Genomic DNA, 19,373 nt, shown 5'->3' with positions numbered 1-19,373 from the left:
AATAAACGAAAGTTCACAGGGACAAATTTGTTACGGCATCTAGAAGAATTCACCACCAATATCTAGTCTTCATACTATAAGATGGCCACCGCCAAATACAACCCCAATAAGTTACCAGATTTGATTAAGATCGATGATATAACGTCAGGCAAAATCGATCCACAACTCATATATCAAGAATTAAATCGATTAAAAGTGGAGTTAAACATTCTTCGCAATGACATGAACAACTTTCTAAGAGTACTTATTGACATCCCAACCAATGCCAACGGTGATGTAAATGAACACGAGTATTTCAAAGTTATTGCATCTCGATTAAAAACCTTAAAGGAAACTATCAACGAATATTGTCTCGAATACAATAAGTTATTGCCCATAATAAATTTGGCCCAAATTAAACTAGGACACGAAGTAGAAATACTACCTCCTCCCACTTCCAATAGACCAAGTGTAGCAGGAGGATTGGTCAATACAATTACAGCTACAAATACTCCTACTATTCCGGCTACAAATATTTCTACGCCATCTACAACTACTGGTGCTACACCTACAGCTACTGCTACAACCCCCGCCATAAATTCAAACACAAATACAAAGAGAAACTCCGTAACCAAACTGGGCCCCAATAAACCGGGCGCAAACGTTAACCAACCTATAGTTATCTAGTAAGTCATTAGTAGTCATTATGTAATACACATACACATATACATATAATATATATATACGGTCGTACTGACACTGATATCCCTCTGTTACCCTGAACTGACTCATTAACTATCGCGCACTTTTGGGTCGTCCGCTGCCTGAAAAATTCATCGGGCTGCAATATAAAGAGCCGGTTCAGCACCACTATTAGTTAGCAATTATAATCTGGTCACTATTAGACAGTATAGAACCTATAAACTATAGATAACTATAACTTATAAGCTATAGAAGAACAACTGCTTATACACTATGTCGGAATTAATTAGACAAACATTTGCTAATGCTAAGGCTCAAGGTAGAAAAGCCTTAGTTAATTTCATTACTGCTGGATATCCAACTATTGAAGATACTTTACCAATCTTAAAGAATATGCAACTGGCAGGAGTTGATATTATTGAATTAGGTATTCCATTTTCTGATCCTATTGCCGATGGTCCTACTATTCAACAAGCCAATAATGTTGCCTTAGATAATGGTATTACTGTTCCTAAATGTCTTGATTTAGTTAAACAAGCAAGAGCTGAAGGTGTTGTAGTACCTATTATTTTAATGGGTTATTATAATCCTATTTTAAAATATGATGAAGTTAAATTTGTTGAAGATGCTGCTAAAGTTGGAGCTAATGGATTTATTATTGTTGATTTACCACCTGAAGAAGCTATTAGATTTAGATCTTTATGTATTAAAAATGAATTAAGTTATGTACCTTTAGTTGCTCCTGCTACTACTAATGAAAGATTAAAAGTTTTAGGTGAAATTGCTGATTCTTTCATTTATGTAGTATCTAAAATGGGTACTACTGGTGCTTCAAAGACTGTTTCATTTGGTATTGAAGATTTATGTGCTAGAGTTTCAAGTATAGTCGGTAAAGATATTCCATTAGCTGTTGGATTTGGTGTTTCAACTAGAGATCATTTCTTAGCAGTTGGTAAAGTGGCTGATGGTGTAGTTATTGGTTCAAAGATTGTTACACTTATTGGTGAATCTCAACCGGGTCAAAGAGGTAAAGTTGCTTATGATTATGTAAGATCCATCTTAGGTGAAGATTATCAAGTTCCTGAACAAGTTGTTCTTACTAAATCAGATTCTTCTTCTACTTCTACTTCTACTTCAAGAGAAGCTAAACCAATCATTGAAGAAACCCATAAATATAATCCAAGATTTGGAGATTTTGGAGGTCAATATGTTCCAGAAGCCTTACATTCTTGTTTAGCTGAATTAGAAAAAGGTTTTGAAGATGCTGTTGCCGATCCAAAATTCTGGGATGAATTTAAATCTTTATACTCTTATATTGGTAGACCATCATCATTCCATAAAGCTGAAAGATTAACTGAATATGCTGGAGGTGCCCAAATTTGGTTAAAGAGAGAAGATTTAAATCATACTGGATCTCATAAGATTAATAATGCTTTAGCTCAAGTATTAATTGCTAAAAGATTAGGTAAAAAGAAAATTATTGCTGAAACTGGTGCAGGTCAACATGGTGTTGCAACTGCTACTGCTTGTGCAAAATTTGGTTTAGAATGTACAGTATTTATGGGAGCAGAAGATGTTAGAAGACAAGCTCTTAATGTATTTAGAATGAGAATTTTAGGAGCTAAAGTTGTTGCTGTTAAAAATGGTACTCAAACTTTAAGAGATGCCACCTCTGAAGCTTTCAGATTTTGGGTATCTAATTTAGAAACTACTCATTATGTTGTTGGTTCAGCCATTGGTCCTCATCCATATCCAACATTAGTTAGAACTTTCCAAAGTGTTATTGGGCAAGAAACTAAAGAACAATTTAAAGCTTTAAATAATGGTAAATTACCAAATGCCGTTGTTGCTTGTGTTGGTGGAGGATCTAATTCTACCGGAATGTTTTCACCATTTGAAAAGGATTTGGAAGTTAAAATGTTGGGAGTTGAAGCTGGAGGTGATGGTTTAGATACTGATAGACATTCAGCTACATTAACAGCCGGTATTCCTGGGGTCTTTCATGGAGTTAAAACTTATGTATTACAAGATAGTGATGGACAAGTTCATGACACTCATTCAGTTTCTGCTGGTTTAGATTATCCCGGTGTTGGACCAGAATTAGCCTTTTGGAAGAGTACTGGACGTGCTGATTTTATTGCTGCTACTGATGCTCAAGCTTTACAAGGTTTTAAATTATTATCTCAATTAGAAGGGATTATTCCTGCTTTAGAATCATCTCATGCCATATATGGAGGGGTTGAATTGGCTAAAACTTTACCAAAAGATCAACATATTGTTATTAATGTAAGTGGTAGAGGTGATAAGGATGTTCAAAGTGTTGCAGAAGTCTTACCTAAATTAGGTCCTGAAATTAATTGGGATTTAAGATTTGAAGCTGATCCTTCTAAATAATTTCTAAATAACTAATTAGATTATAACATATATAAATATATTTGAATGTGTAACTTTTTTTATTTACCTATGTACTATAAATTTTCTGGCATAGTCATCATAATTAATACTGTTGATGACCAGCCAAGGAAATTCTTAGCTCCCTTTTCTTTTCCACTATCATCTTCATAAGCTTCCCATATATAACCAGTAGTTTCCCATTTATCAGCAATGTTATTAATAATGTTTAATCGTAATTGATGATAAGTAGAGGTTACCTTTTCCTTTAATTCTTTACTCATATAAGACTTGGATATATCATAGTAATGCTGTAAGGCATCAAGCGCCATATAATTAATATTAATCCAGATTGGTGATCTCCAATAGTTCTCTTCTGTCTTATAGTATTCGTCAGACTTGGATAATGATCTAAGACCAAAGTCAGTCCATAACTCTTCTGGATCACTAATTAAGTCTACAATACTCTCAATTTTGGATACTTCATGTTCAGGAATCAATTTGGTTAAGAATGGGAAGAGGGTAACGTATCCCTTATGACATACATGAATATTGATATCATCATCATCAACACTTACATCACAATAAGCTTGATGCTCTTCTGACCAATGGATGGCGTCTATATTCTCAATAATAGCTTCTTCGGTCTTTTTATATTGTTCATAGTCTTCATCAAGATGTAACAATTCTGCAATCATCTTCATGGATCTGGTCATGACTCCTATCCATGATAATAAATCAATGTTTAATTCAGCAATGTCGGCTGGTAAAGCACGAGGATAATCATCAATCCCACTGGCTAAACAATGAGTTAAAGTTCTACCTCTCCATCTATATACCTCACCATTAGTACCTCTATCTTCAAATTCTCTATATAACCCTTGTTGAGTTCTCTTAAACCATTCATAATGAGTTTTCAATTTAGGATAGATATTTTGGGTATAATTATATAATAACTTTGGATTATTAAGTATTAATGACCCTAAATTCTTAGAATCCAAACTAGTGATATCATCAACATTATAAGGAGTATCAAGATCAAGATTATGAGGGTCTTTGATATTATTCAATAAATATGTGAACACAAGCATTAATGTAGGAGGATTAACTATTTCTGGACTTTGAACTTGGAATTCTTCAGGAACTCTTGATCTTGCTTCTGGTCCAAGGATCTGTTCACGAGCAATCCAACCATCTTCATCAATCAAATTAAACCATGACTGTAACACTTCAAATACCAAATCTGAATCATAATTAATTAATGGAATTAAATGGAATCCCTCATCCCATAAGAATCCTCTGGAGAAGAATGGTCTTGATGGTACTAATGAGAATAATTCATGAGGACCTTCAAGTGATCCTTTTAATTTATATTCTTCAAATGATTCATCATCGAATTTGGTTTCTCTATCAACCAAATGATCTCCATAAGCATAAGTTAATCCTCCAAGTAAACCAGATAAGAGTTCCTTAGCAAAATCGAGATGTTTTGATTGTTTATCATAGGGTGCCTTCAATTGGAACTTATCATTAAACTTATCATCAAAAATCTTAAGGTTCCTATCAATCTTTTCATTAATATTGTCAAAGGTTATCATTTCAGTAGGTCTCGTAAGTTTATTAGTATAGATAATATCGAATTCAAACTTACCTTCAAATACCTTTTGAACAAAATGTAAGTTACCTTGATAATGCTTCATATCACGAAGTAAGAAAGCTTGTTCTGGTGGAACAGCATTCCCATTAGTTTCAAGTAGATCTTCAACTGAATCCAGTAGCAATGCAAGAAATATATCTTTAGCTCTCCAAGTATTATCATCAGGAACCGCTAAACTTAAATGTTGAGTTTTCAGAGGATCTAAGAAGTGATATTTGGGGTCACCCTTTGGATGTCTATTAGATGCTGGACCATCATTAATCTCAATGTCAAACATTCCCAATTCTTCTGAGATACCTCCAAGCTTAATATTCCCCCTATACCCCTCCTGTTGAGGTCTATTCTCTAATTGTAAATATCCATTTCTAGTCTTAAGGCCTAATTCATTAATTTCATCTGATTCACCTTCTAATCCAGAGTACCATACCAATGCAAGCTTATTATATTCAAATCCTTGCATATATTCTCCTCTAATCTTAGCTCCCCATGATAAACCATCTGAACTCTTGACATAGTCAATGGTTAACTCAATATGATAATCATCATCTCTAATAACTTCTCTACCTCCTAAACGTGGATCATAAGATATCCAATTAGCTTTTCTAACTGGATCATACTTCTCATAGACGTGTCTGATATTATGAAGTCCTCCATAGTCGTCGACTCCAAACCACATTAATCCAGATAATAAAGAATGAGGAATACGAGGTCTAATTCCAAAATATAAAGAAGATCTATAGGGTCCCCAAAGTAATGAAGCATCCGACAATTCAGTATACTGTTGATTGAACCCTCCTACTGATTCAACATCTTCAATCACATCTTCAGACTCATAGATGTCAAAGTGGAATTGCTCACTGCGAACAACCACCAGATAAAGTGACAATTGGAGAATTAATGCGACTAAGCAAATCTTTGTTCGCTTGATCCAATTAGTCATAGTAATATACTCGCGTCTATTAATAAAGGATTGGTTAACCGTTAAAGATGTTTTGGTGATGAATGAGAAAAAGTGCAATATCAGATGGTGAAAAATTTCACTACAAATTATAAATTTTTTATAAACTTTTTATATAAACTTTAAATAGTCCCTTATATTGACTATATGAATGTGGCCATCTAAGAAGGGCTTAGGAGTACGACTAAGCTATGGAGTATCTGGGAATGGTAGTGGAGTTTCTGGATTACTGTCAGAAGTAGAATTTGCTAGACGAGATGGACCTCATGAAATGTATGAGATTCATCAATCACTAACAAATGTAGTAGAAGGTCAAGTCCCATTATATTCAAATCCCGAGTTACAAGAGAGTGTTAAAGTATCTGTATCAAGTATAGAAGGTTTCATTCCTAGTAATATTGTTTCATCTTTACATCATGAATCAGATGTATTTACATCATCAATAGCTCATGATCCTAACTTTCGAAATCTACTAAAGATAGTAGGATTGAAAATCAAATCTACTAATAAACAAAGTAGTTGTTTAGCTGTATTATATCCTGGAGGTGCTTCAGGGAATGTATTGAATATATCTAAATTGACTTATATGAGTATTGATGCAGTTAAAGAAAATAATAAATATACTTCGATATTAATGCCTGACTTAGCTACATCTTATCAAATAACATTCACTAGTCAAATCAAACAGATAGAAACTCCACCAACACTTTCATATTATGTTTCTTCATATTTGGTAGTAAGAACTAATTTCAAAATATATGTGCTTGATTGTTGTATGAATGATGAAGGTATTGATATTCAAGTGATTTCAGAAATAGATAATAAACAACTTTCTGGATTCGAATTTGCTGATGTCCGATTCAATCCGTTTGATGATAGTCAATTTGGATTAGTAGATATTAAGGGTAATTTTGGTATTTGGACCGTAAGTCCTCAACGTGTAAGTAAACTAAATCTTGGTCAACAGTCTATCTACGATACTAAGGAATTATCTAATTGGAAAAGAATTATATGGTCACAAGATTCTCATAAAGTACTTGTTCTTTCTAGAACTTGTATGGAAGAATTCGATATCGCTACTAAACAAATGAAACGTATAATCACTTCTAATACATGGTCAAGAATCCAAGATTGCCAACGTGTTGAAAATGAAGATTATGCATTCTTATTGACATCCAAAGAATTGATTTGGTTGAAATTAAAGGGAGGTATAGAGAGAATGATTTCATGGAAGCATTTTCTTGATGATTCTGATCCTTCATTACAATTATCAGTCAGTGTAATTAGTCATCAACATTATACATGTACGATCTTTTCAGAAGCTAATCCATTAATTTTTGTATATACTTTTGCCATAGAGAATGGTAAACCATATAGTGTTAAGGATCCCTATTGCATTAAGAGAGGTGAATATCCTGGCTCACTCAAGCAAGCATTATTCATTAAGGTCAACTTTAATTTTTATACCAATGAGCAAGATTCTGATCTTGAACAGATAAGAGAAGATGATGAGGAATACATTGATTGCGACAAGTATGTATTATTCGAATTAAGTTCATGTTTAGGACTCACCATACGTGCATTCAGTACCGAGCCTGGGTTTTCAATTAAAAATGATGAAGAAATAACTACTCAAGAACCAGAAGAGTATATTACTAGATCTAATCAATCACAGTATTTCGATGTGATACCAAACATTCATATTCGTAATATTGTAGAGGCACTTAAAGTTCATGAAGATCAATCTAGTGATAGTAGTATAGAATCTCAGAAACAATCTCTTCAAACATATGCTTACTCATTAGGTGAGGGAGTATCAAGATTTGATGAGGATTTGGCATCATATCTAAGTTTACTTGATATTTCAGATAATATACCATCATTAGTTGAAGATATTGCTGAATTAGATACCATGTTAGAGCAACTAGACTCTTTCTATAAATCCAAAGATATTCAAACCAATATCTTAGTCAATACGTCCCTTGTGAAAAGGAATCTACTCCTTAATTCTCAAGATTCTGATTTACAAGTATCGACTGCAGGCGATCTTTATCAACTACTCAACCGCATATACTGTACCAATTCTCATTTGAATACACTTAATACATCCACTAGTTTGTTAAGAGCATGTATGCAACTAAGTACTGGACTCATTAAATCCAAATCTACCAATTTAACTACTAAACTTAATAAACACTATAATGAAACTTTAGAAGCTAGTGATGATCAAGTGAAGTCACTCATTGATAATTGGGATTCTCATGATTTGGATGGAAGAACTGAATCTCAAGCTACTATTATAGATTCTCAACCAGTCATGCCTACATTGGTACTTTCTCAACGTCAGCGTGTACAATCGCAATCGCAATCGGTACACGTACCTTCACCATTATCGCAGTCTACAGTACTGAGCACGCACAATACTCATTCGCAATCCCAACGTCTTGTTCGTCCACAATCGCAATCCAGTCAGAGGCGAAAGAAACGTAAAGGAGGATTTGCATAATTGTAATATATTATTTTGTATCATTAATTGTATCATTAAACTAGATAGTATATAATCTATGTATCATTATTAGAATATAGCATTATTATATATAGCATCACATTAGAATTAGCATTAACATTCATATTAGCCCGTAGCTTAACTTTGCTTGGTTATCTATCTTGTGTCAAGCTACCTGTTTCTTTGTTTATTTCTTGAATAGTAGTGGCTAGCAACTTGGGATCCACGCCCTCATCTAAAAGCTTGATACATAACTGGAGGGTGGACTCGCTGATCTCGGTGACATTGAGCACTCGTGCTAGTTCGATCACTAATCCATTGGAGGATACAGTACTCATTGATGGTGGTAGATGTTAGTCGTAATTAGTGTTGTTTAGTAGCAGCTGTAAAATTTACGCGTAAAAAATTTGGCTGCCATGCATCAAACACAAATCACCAACCATAAATCACTAACCCATGGTGATAACCAGTATGAGATATGGTGTGCGGGTGTTAGGAGCAGTTCGAGTGCGACAGTACAGTAGTGTTCATGCACCTTTACGGATTGCATACTTTGGTAGTGATGATTTCAGTGTGTCTGCCTTAGATGGGTTAGTTAAGTATCAGCAACATCATCCATCTAAGATAGAATCTATTCATGTAGTCACTAAGAAATTATTACCAACCGGTAGAAAACTCCGTACCATTACTGAGCTTCCTATTGGAGAATATAGTGCGCAAAATAATCTTCCTATGATTAGAGTCAGTAATGGTGAAGATATTAAAGAATTAAGTCAATTACAATTCTCATTAGCTATTGCTGTATCATTTGGTGTCCTAATACCGGGGCAATTCTTAAGTAGTTGTCAATATGGAGGAATCAATATTCATCCATCATTATTGCCTCGGTATCAGGGGGCTTCACCTATTCAGTATGCACTCATGAATGATGATCATGTTACAGGAGTTACTGTACAGACATTACATCCTACACATTTCGATAGAGGAGATATTGTTATCCAGTCTGATGAAGTGGCTATCGAAGATCATGATAATTATAGTTCGTTAGCGACTAAATTAGGAGCATTTGGTGGTCAGTTATTGGTAGATGTTATAGATCAGGGATTATTTAGACCTGATCATGATAGAGTGAAATCAAAGTATGAAGTATCCAAAGCTCCTAAACTACATAAGAGTGCTAGTCAAATTAGTTGGCAGAAGCATAGTGCACGACAAGTTGTTCAACTTGGCAAAGCTCTAGGACCATTATATACGTATCAGTATGTAGATATTCATACTAAACGGAAGAAAGTACAGGAGTTTCAGAGAGTTATACTTTCAGATATTAAAGAGGTAGAGGGAGAATATGAAGAGCTTAAGCAAGTAGGGCAATTCCAATTGGAAAATGAGCGACTTATAGTTAAAACGCATACGGGGTATGTGTCAGTAGGGAGAGTTAAGTTTCAGGCGTGTAAGGAAGAAGCGCCAGAAGAGTTTATGGGTCAAGTAAAGAAACGTACAGGACATGAACTGTATGTGTTTGGAGACGGTTGATGTATAGCTTATAAATTCAAAGGTTGCATAGTGTACATAGTAATAAATTTAAAATATAATACTCAACAGGGTCTTACTGTATAGTCAATAATCATATACTTTTCTACTATATCACACTGTATTAATACGATATATGTCATTCATATACTACAACATACTTTACTTATACCATATATATTATTCTATACTTATACTACACATCTCTATAGAAATACTTGACAATGCTTATTAAACTCGCCTACCGCCACCACTATCTTCTCATACAAAAAGTTCCTATTCGCCTTATCGGGGATAGGAATAAATGGCCCCTCTCTGACTTTCAATCCAATACTGATACCTGTACTTTCCTTAGAAATCGCCTTAATCTGTTCAAACTTAATGATCCATTTGGTACTGAGAGTATTGACCGTAAAGAGGACAATCATTCGATAAGTTACAATCACACACATCTCCTCTCCACTAAGTAATAAATGAGCTAAATAGACTTCATTCATATACACTCCTTCATCTATACTCTTAAGCCAATATTGACCTTGAGCCTCTCTCACTGTATAAGGTCTCATGACTCCGTCAGGAGATATATATCGAGGTAATCTTACTTTATCCAAGGCCTCAGTATCAAATACTGTAGTTGTATTACGAATTCCTTCACTAACATTGGAGGCTAAATCAAAGAATCCAATGGCTGTCTTAGTAGGTAAGCCAATAACTCCCTTTCCTAATCCTTTAAAGAATCCTTCTACTCCTCCCTTACTGGCCCCTTCAATAGGAGCTAATGCTACACCTGTAACTCCACTAGTTATAGATTCAAAGAATGAATTGGCTCCCGCAGCTACACCATATAAGGCATGTTTAGGACGATTTCTCCGTAAGTTACGACGTCTCTGTTGAAACTTAGAGTCCATAGTAGCCACGGTTAATCCCTTAGCTATGGATCCAGTAACTTTAGAAAAGGAATCTGAGAATCCAAACACTGTCTTTTTAAGGAAACTAAGACCTCCCTTAGCAAACTCAATTCCAATCTCTTGTGGACGATCAGTCATCATGAGTCCCTGCCAGGGTTCATAGAATGCATCTAATACTCCACTCAGTAAGTTTCTAAATAATCCTACTGGATTACCAATGAAATCTGCCAGCCCTAAGATCTTATGGACTTGATAAAAGAACTCCTGTCCATAATGGGTTTGAATAGATTGTTGAAGGATCGGGAGAGGAGCTCGTAAGTTCTCGATGAACAAAGAATTCAATCGGATAGGTGCATCATTAATATTCCCAATGGCCATAGTAAGTACATTAAAGAAGAACATAATAGTGTTCTGAGATGATGCCTTATCTTCAGCATTAACTCGTTCTGTTCGAACAAACGATAAGTTAGTGACAGTAGGCTGTAAATGAAGAGCTTCAAAATAGATATCTTCACCACTAGCAAACTTCTTAGGAGCCGGAATCTCAAGAGTCTCGTCACAGAGTCTATCCACTTGTTGATTATTCCAGCTAGCACCTGGAAACTTGGCGAAATCCAATAGAGCAAAGAGGAAATCCTCATCAATCTCTATAGACATCTCCTGTAAAAGGATAGTGGCATACTTTATAAAGAGGACTCCATGAGTTTGATCCTTTACTTTACTAATAGCTGCAGAAAGTGATGGATGATTAGCCAATTCTTTACCTGATTTAGGCACTACAGTAGGGTATAATACTATGGGGAATATACCTCCATATAATTGGTTATCAATTTGAATCCATTTCAACTTAACACTGACATTCTGATACAAATCCAGTTCATTATATCTGAGTTCTAGACCTCGAAGGGTTATGTAGCATAGCTCTTGTTGACGAGTATTGATGAGCGATATCCCTAAACCTTCAAAGTTAGTAATGATTTGGGTATAGTAATGATCATCCTGAGTAGTTTCATAGTTCTGACTTACACTCACACTCGAGCTAGTCTTATCCTTATCTTGTAACTTATACAAGCTGACAGAGGCATCATAGTTGGTAATAATGAGCGATTGAGTAGGTCCATCTGCCACTACATTAAGATCAACTATAGTCTGTTCTTGATTCTCGGTTGGAGGTAATCTAAAGGGTTTTAAATTCCCGATTTCCGCCAAATTAATGACTCTCTCTCGACCATGAGATCGAAGCACCAATTCCTTGATGAGTCCATTAGGATAATCATACGCATAGGGCATTACCGATCGAGCAGGAACCTTATAATAGATAGGTTTATAAGGAGTATCATGCTTTACGGTTTCTCCCTTTTCATCCACATTAGGATCACTCTGATAGATATAGAACTCGGCATCGGTAAAGTTTCTAATGGAGAATGGCCAGCTATTATTGGCATTCTCAATCTGAATAAAGATCGTAGCATCTTCAGTAAAGATATGGACTTTCATAAGGGTTTGACCTACTCCTTCTCGGTATACTTTTACAAACACTTGTCCTATATCGTCTATACAGAAAGGAGAAGACCATGTGCGTGAGCCATGAGTTAATTTCACAAGTAAACTCTTTCTGTCTATACGTCTTAAGCAATAGAGAGGTATAACTTCTCCCAGAGCTACTTCATGGGTTCGAGTAGATCCTGATTCAACTACCAGAAGCAGTTCTTCAAGCATATTTCGAAGGACATATCGAGGAGCCAAGGTAACTACTTTACTCAAATTGTATTTACCTTCTCCTTCAGCTATAGAGATCCCTACATTCATCTCTAATTGACGATCAGCTACTTGTGCCTTAACCTCAGCCGTTTGTCCTATAGCATCAAAACTTAAGGGAGTCGACCAGGTGGAATCTCCTATTTTCAATTGCACTCGATTACGATCTCCATCAAATGAGAACATAGTAGGAATACCTCTTCCTGAGGAGTGAGTTAAGTTACCATTATCTCGAAGCATTAAATTCTGACCTGTCCTATTCATCACTACATAAGGACAGTAGACTACAGCCTTAACACTCGTACTATTAGTAGTTTGTCGAGGATAGTAGATATGAAGTTGAAGTTCTTGACCGTCAGTCCGTTTCAATGCCAAAGAAGTTTCTCTATCAAACTGAGAGTTTGGCGGAGTATTGATAATGGCAAATTCCGATTTCCCAAACCCACAGTTCCGAGGTTCAACACTGAGAAGTACTAAACTATCGAGACTTACTACATGTACATAACTCTTAACTCCCTTGGATATACTGCCACTCCAATCCTTTCGAGTTCGTTTATCATAGAGTCTATAGTCCAAGTCAAAGGGGAGTAAATTCTCGATTTCTAATGGAGCTGAGATCACAAGACTCATGTGGGGGTATATCTGAGCAAGTGGTTCTTCATGATCGTAGACAGCTTGAGCTTGGAAGTAGTAAGAAGAGTTATCACCTGATGAAGCAGCTTGACACCGTAAGGATGCTCCATGATGAAGCAAATCCTTCCAGAAGAGTGATCCATCACTCCAGTGGTAATTGGTGGTGATGTGAGGTCTTATCTGGAGAGTACTGGCATATACGCAGCTTATGGGTAATGATTTAGTGGCCTTAGATTCAATCACAAGTTCTTGTTGTTGATTAATCTTGACCACTATGGCCACATCGGCATCATTCTGAATCCTTACCGTCGACCGTAAGTAGATGGTCTTGACATTATCAGTGCCAAGGACAATCTCACATACTAATCGATTATGGATACTATCGACGGCAGGATAAAGTACCATCACTTCTTCTCCTTCTCCGGTAGCTGCTATATTACGGACTTCATCATATGGAGAATCAACCAATTTAACTCCAAGTACTCCTATACGATTATTAGAATCTAAGTTCTGTCTTACTGCTCGCCAGTCTTCAAAGGCCCATGAGATTTGACTATCTTGTTGGATACTTCTCGTGGCTTTGGTGGTGGCGGTGGTATCATGATCAGCCCATACTTCTACATCATACCCTGTCTCATTGACTATCACATACGGATTATCCTCTCCTCGAGGTTTCAACTTATGATCACTGGCCAAGAGACTGGTAATCTGAGAAAGAAGAGCTACTGATCGAGAAGTTACGGTGATTTCTGCCAATTCTCGTGATGATACTTCAATCAGTAATTGCAGAGATGGTCCCATAGTCTTGGATGCATAGATGGAAATGGGCCATGGTTCTATAAGAGGTTCCCAGGCAGATTGGGAGTAATTATAGATATTGACATACAGTTCAATGTATGCTTCAGCATTGAGATCAGTCGACCAATTAATGGCTCTGATTTCAAACGGTTTGACATTCATATCCAATACAGGAAGTTCATGGATATCTCCAATAAGGACAAACCGAATTCCTCCAATAGATGCATTGAATTCTTCACCTTTAACTATCACTTGGGGTGATTGTTTTGTCGATTTTGGTGAGTCTTCTGTAAGTGGTTCTTGACTAAGAAGACTAGGTAAATGGGCTAAACGCTGTCTTAACTGATCCAGTAACGTATACTCATCATCAGGCTTGACTTGGGGACCTTGAGATGCTGTATAGAGTTCAGTAGCTCGATTAAAGATACTGAGTGCTAGACGGATATCTCGAAGTGATACTCTTACCAAAAGGGCATCGATGGATGTCTGGATGTTGGTTAAGAATGCTGTAGGTGTCGAGTCCCGTGCATCATAGGCAAATGATACAGAAAAGTCATCAATAATTCGATAATTAGTCGTATCAGTTTCATTCATAGCCGTCATATAGAGCCCGATATTGCGGGCTGCTAACGATATCACGTTCTGGCTGGTGATTAAGAGCTGTTCGATCTTGAATACTATGGCTTCAGTATCACTATGGGCCAGATCAGCCACGAGGATTATTGAGGGATTGGTGATATTTATGGAATAGCCGACTTTAGGTGGTGTTGATGGTGGTGTTGATGGTGGTTTACTACCAAGCGTTGCACTACCAGATTCAATACGAGCACTACTGCCATTACCATTACCATTACCATTAGCATTACCAGCATCAGTTTCACTAAGTTCAACACTATCTTTCTGTAAACTATGACTAACAAATGTCTGAAGTTCAAAGAGAAAGTCAAGCACAACAATGAGCTGTGGTGTGTCTACGGTAAGCATCACCGTAATGTTCTTATTCTCTGGATTCCCATCGGAAACAGCACTCATCTGAAGCTGGGTATGGCTCTGTTGAACAGGCATAAGATCAGCAAACTTATTAGATGAATGAGGTCTAATATCTCGAATAGCAAACGAGCCGACTTGGAAGGCCGTGGAGAAGTGAGTATTATGAGTTATAGTGGCGTTAAGTTCGATCTGACTAAGTTCAAACTTAGCCAATTGCCCTGAATCAATGACTTCTAGATCGGTATGGTTATAGATAGTTATGGCAAAACTAGGGATAGTGAATTGGAGTTGTACGTATGTATGAGATGGAGGGATCTCTACCGTCTCATTATGCTGAGGTTGAGGCCAACTAAGCAGCGGATGTCGAGCTCGTTGTACTATAGTATCATGTTTAATTACGGCATTAGCATTCTCAGCATCCACTTCAATATCTTCGGTATCACTCCAACTATCGACTGTAAAGGCACTGGCGATACTATTGGAGATATTCATCAAGTACTGAACCTGATGGTCTGTCAAATGGAGTTGAATATGAGGCATTCTCCCAGTGATATCAATAGTAGGCACTTGTTCAGTATACTCTTCTTGATACTTGACCGTGAATGACATATCCAAATCATCAACAATATGAGCCGTTTGAGTTACTGGATCATAATGGAACTCAGACGAAAGACTCACATTTCTAATCCCGGCACTTATAACATTTTCATGATTTATATACTCGTTGGACATAAAGATTTCTCCAAGATTAGCTATGACTTTTTCGAATTTATAGTTAGTAGACGTCGTAGTAGTGGCATTAGTAATGGCTGGAAATACAATGGTAGGAGCATCTACAAGAATATCAAACTTATACTTTGCATCATCCATCTGAGCCTGATTAATGGCAGCATCTCTAGCTCGATCATAGATGGCTTTCATTTGTAGAAAATGAGCCAAATAAGAGATTATTCGATTGACTGAATGTTCTATAAAAGTTATGGCTATAGCACCAGTTTTGAATTGAACTAATGAATCATAGGCTTCAGTATTAGTGGTTCTATCGAAAGTTTTATAGGTTAATTCAGCTAAATTATCTCCATTCATACTGATAAGTTGGCGTAACTCTGAGTCTGATGGAGTTCCATTGGGGATATCATCATGAACAGTTAATGCCCCTAACTTAGCACATACTTCCATGGCTTCTGGTACTACAAGAACATCAATATGAGCCGTACTAAGTTCTATAGTGGCAAGTTTAAGTCCATCTTCATTAAGCACCATAACTATCCCTGCCAAATTAAGCAGGACTACAATCTTCTGAGGTCCTGTCTCTTCATCAGCAGTATCATTATGATTCAATTCATCTGCAGGACTAGCTTCAGCATTAGGATCAGTAAATGTATTAAGAATAAAGTTAAGAACACTCAAGAGTGACTTTCGAGTGACTACTACCTTAACAGCAGCAATATCTAAATTAATCTCTTGATCATATACTTCAATCTCTTTACCATTAAACTCAACAATCCTTAGATTTCTACTATATTCAAGCTTAAATAATTGATTATGAGGATCAGTAGATGACATCAATTTCTCAAATTCAGCCACTCCTGATCGGTCCATTCGATCCACAAGACTTATATCACCAAGTGTTAAGTCGAGATGCATATCATTGAGTTGCTTATAGAAATTCATATTCAAATTATGGCCTATTAAGTCAATTAATGCTTCTATTCTTAACGTATGAGCATCCACACATCGTGATAATTGGATATGGACAAGTCCTACATTGAAGTCAAACTCAAACATATGCTGTTGAGAAGTAACTACCTTCAGTTCCTTATCATCTTCAGTCTTTTCATCTTCAAGTTCTTCAATTTGTGGAAGTGGTCCACTACCGTATGCATTAAATAAACTCGATTCTTCTGATTCGGAATTACTAAAATCCGGCATAGCCGCATCGATTATCTTCATAATGGTCTTATACTGAAAGTCATTAATAGCAAGATGAATCAGTGGTACTTCTCCACCCACTTTAAATCTCGCTAAATTGATAGCATCCGGTAAGATAGAGATCCCAAGCATAAGATTTAAATTCAACTTATCCAACATTAGTGTCAGTCTGGTAGTGGCCGAATCATTATGAAGTTGTTCCATAGTACTCTTAATATCCAGACCCACCAAAAACTGGGCATCTTCAAGTTTAAGACTGAATTTATCATACATTAGAGTATTCAATTGTTGCCAATCTTCTTCAGTATACTGCTCTTTGGCCTTAAATTCTTCAATCTTGGCTTTATCTACTAAATCACTAACAACACTAATATGTCCAGCATCTAAGATAGCTACGGGGGATTGGAAATTAGCCGGTTCTAATGGTAATATGACTAATGGAGCTTGTAAATCAAGCTTAACATTCATAGTCTTATGCTCTTCCAAAGCATATTGTAATCCAATTCGAGTTTGACTAGTAAGTCCCTCCATAGTGGCTTCAGCTGCATTCATAATAGCTCCTATAGTATCAAGATGAATCTTTGGAGGAGTGAAAAACTTAATGATTTCATTAATAAATGTAGGATTATAGAAGATAGTCATGGACTTTAATTTACCAAGTAAAGTGGAATCAGCTGATTGATCAAGTGGATTATTCTCAAATGAGATTTGGAAGAATGGATCATCAGTCAAAGGTTGGGAATTGGAATTGGCCTGTTCATGGAGATGAGAATGGAGTTGTTTGACACTGACTATATGTTTATAGAGTGTAGTGCCTGTTCCATCCTCTACTCTGAACTCATCCAATTGGAAAGTAGTGAGGAATGAGTCGGGTCTCTGGAACCATTGCGTGGTACAACCTTCAAATACAATTTCAGCGAGATTGGTCGGATGGTTATGGTGTTTAATGGAGATTCCTCCTCGAGCAAGCGAGGTTACGAGTTGGAGTTTGACTCTGTCGCGAGGGATATCAATGGCTTCGGTTACTTGTTTGTCGTCGTAGTCTATGGCATCATATAAGGCTTGTCTCTGTTCGTCAGTAAGGGAGAGATCAAGCTCACCATCATCATTGGTGGTGGTGGTGGGATCACTATTGGTGGAATCAGTACTTCCACTCCACCAGGATGATACCCATCCCACATATGACTCAGTAGGTTGAACTGGTACACTGAGAGTTCCCATGAGTCTCTTTTCTTGTCTCATCTCCTGTTTAGTGAGGGATCGGTAGAATTTTATATCCTCGTACGGTAATACCTCTTCCAATTCCGTTAATTCTACTTTCTCAGTATCCTTTAGAGTATTCAATAGTTTAGCTTTATAGAGTCGAATGTATGCCTTTCTCTGATCTCTTCGCTTAGCAAACAGCGCCCATGACCATTGATAATTCTTATCATGAATCTCCTTTAAGATACATTGAGCTGCAAATTGAAACCATTGTTTAGGATCTTCTTCAACGGTTACTTTAGGTCTTAATTTCCGGAATTTATATGTCTTTATATACCAATGGAATTTGGAGGCTGACCAGAGTAAATCGTGATACTGTTGAGAATCCAATTCTAAACCAAATTCTTCAAAGAAGAGATCTGCTTTGATATGAGGATACTTTTCTGTAGTACCTGCTTTATGAATAGTGACTTTACCTGAACCAGAAACTGGCTTTAATAAGTATTGTAATTGTATCAGAGAATCATTATTATTGTTTTCTAGTGATGATTGGAATCGAGCAAGTAATTCTTCATGATCAGTAGTAAAGATAGATGAAGCATCAGTAGTCATATAACAACTAAGACTTTGAAGAGTTAATAATTTACGAGTCAATTGTTGAGTTATAGCTATGAAACTGGGCTGCCACGACTCATCAGTGGACACTGCCAGTAACTCTGTAAGGGTAAGACCCACTGCATAAGGATTTTCTGTTAATACAGTTTCATCTTCATATCGAATATGAATATTCTTTATAGTAACTTGTAAATTATCAACAATTTTAGTTATAAGTGATTCAGTAAATGTTTCATTAGTAGTGGTTTCTGCAGCTAAATCAGCATTCTGATGAGTGGCTTGTTCTATAGTATCTAAATCAGCCAATTTATCTAACTTAACTTGAATTTGTCGAGCCTTCTCTTCTTCTTCATCATACTCTTCAAGGATAATTGGTGATGCTAATACATATACATCTTCAATAATAACTCGAACGGGTTTCCCCTTAAGGTTAGACCAAGGAATCTGAAGTGTCAATTCACCCACATGACCAAATTTCACATCAATGGGTAATTTAAATTTATCAAGAGATTCTTTCTTAAGTCTTAAATTCTTTAGCTTAACATCTCCTGACCAAATCCCGATATTTAATTGTTTAGGATCGAAGTTTTCAATGTAAGCTCCGAGGAACCTGTTCAAGAGAGTAGCTACTAGCGACTCGAACATGGTTGAAGGGGAATTGAATGGTTAAGGAACAGTTGTTGTGATGGTTATAGTTATGGAAGTAGCAATATAGGAGTAGCAATAGATATTGGTGTGTGCAGGGAGTGTGTCGCGAATGGGTTGGAAGATGCGACAAGAAAATAGACATAGAAAATAGACATAGAAAAAAGA

The 19,373-nt window shown here is 36.4% G+C and overlaps 6 protein-coding genes across 6 annotated transcripts; 4 read left to right on the top strand and 2 right to left on the bottom strand. All coding sequences in view use genetic code 12, as the record gives it.

Moving 5' to 3' along the window:
- Nucleotide 1: 1 nt before the first annotated feature.
- On the top strand, nt 2-813 carry MED3 (Med3p). The gene has a single exon (XM_064884855.1). It carries the CDS (start codon nt 82-84, stop codon nt 664-666), a length of 585 nt encoding a protein of 194 aa, XP_064736767.1. The 5' UTR covers nt 2-81; the 3' UTR covers nt 667-813.
- Nucleotides 729-3,117, top strand: TRP5 (tryptophan synthase). Its single transcript, XM_064885744.1, has one exon. The coding sequence runs from the start codon at nt 955-957 to the stop codon at nt 3,073-3,075; it is 2,121 nt and encodes a 706-aa protein (XP_064736766.1). The 5' UTR covers nt 729-954; the 3' UTR covers nt 3,076-3,117.
- CWH41 (Cwh41p) lies at nt 3,118-5,734 on the bottom strand. Its single transcript, XM_064882352.1, has one exon. The coding sequence runs from the start codon at nt 5,667-5,669 to the stop codon at nt 3,150-3,152; it is 2,520 nt and encodes an 839-aa protein (XP_064736765.1). The 5' UTR covers nt 5,670-5,734; the 3' UTR covers nt 3,118-3,149.
- Nucleotides 5,735-5,761: 27 nt separating this feature from the next.
- On the top strand, nt 5,762-8,421 carry RJT21DRAFT_50591 (uncharacterized protein). The gene has a single exon (XM_064884854.1). The coding sequence runs from the start codon at nt 5,839-5,841 to the stop codon at nt 8,191-8,193; it is 2,355 nt and encodes a 784-aa protein (XP_064736764.1). The 5' UTR covers nt 5,762-5,838; the 3' UTR covers nt 8,194-8,421.
- FMT1 (methionyl-tRNA formyltransferase) lies at nt 8,422-9,887 on the top strand. Its single transcript, XM_064884853.1, has one exon. It carries the CDS (start codon nt 8,650-8,652, stop codon nt 9,724-9,726), a length of 1,077 nt encoding a protein of 358 aa, XP_064736763.1. The 5' UTR covers nt 8,422-8,649; the 3' UTR covers nt 9,727-9,887.
- A 42-nt stretch (nt 9,888-9,929) lies between these two features.
- Nucleotides 9,930-19,285, bottom strand: VPS13 (membrane morphogenesis protein; the record flags this gene model as incomplete). The annotated part of the gene is made up of 3 exons (XM_064883191.1): nt 17,902-19,285; nt 11,396-17,871; nt 9,930-11,359 (listed from the first exon to the last, which is right to left on the bottom strand). The coding sequence occupies exons 1-3, from the start codon at nt 19,203-19,205 to the stop codon at nt 9,930-9,932; spliced, it is 9,210 nt and encodes a 3,069-aa protein (XP_064736762.1). The 5' UTR covers nt 19,206-19,285.
- Nucleotides 19,286-19,373: the final 88 nt, after the last annotated feature.

This window comes from Scheffersomyces amazonensis (assembly GCF_036850825.1).
Source record: "Scheffersomyces amazonensis strain UFMG-HMD-26.3 chromosome Unknown RJT21scaffold_6, whole genome shotgun sequence".
Taxonomy (NCBI): domain Eukaryota; kingdom Fungi; phylum Ascomycota; class Pichiomycetes; order Serinales; family Debaryomycetaceae; genus Scheffersomyces; species Scheffersomyces amazonensis.
The sequence above is the reverse complement of the archived record's forward strand: the minus strand, read 5'-3'. Positions and strand labels throughout refer to the sequence as shown.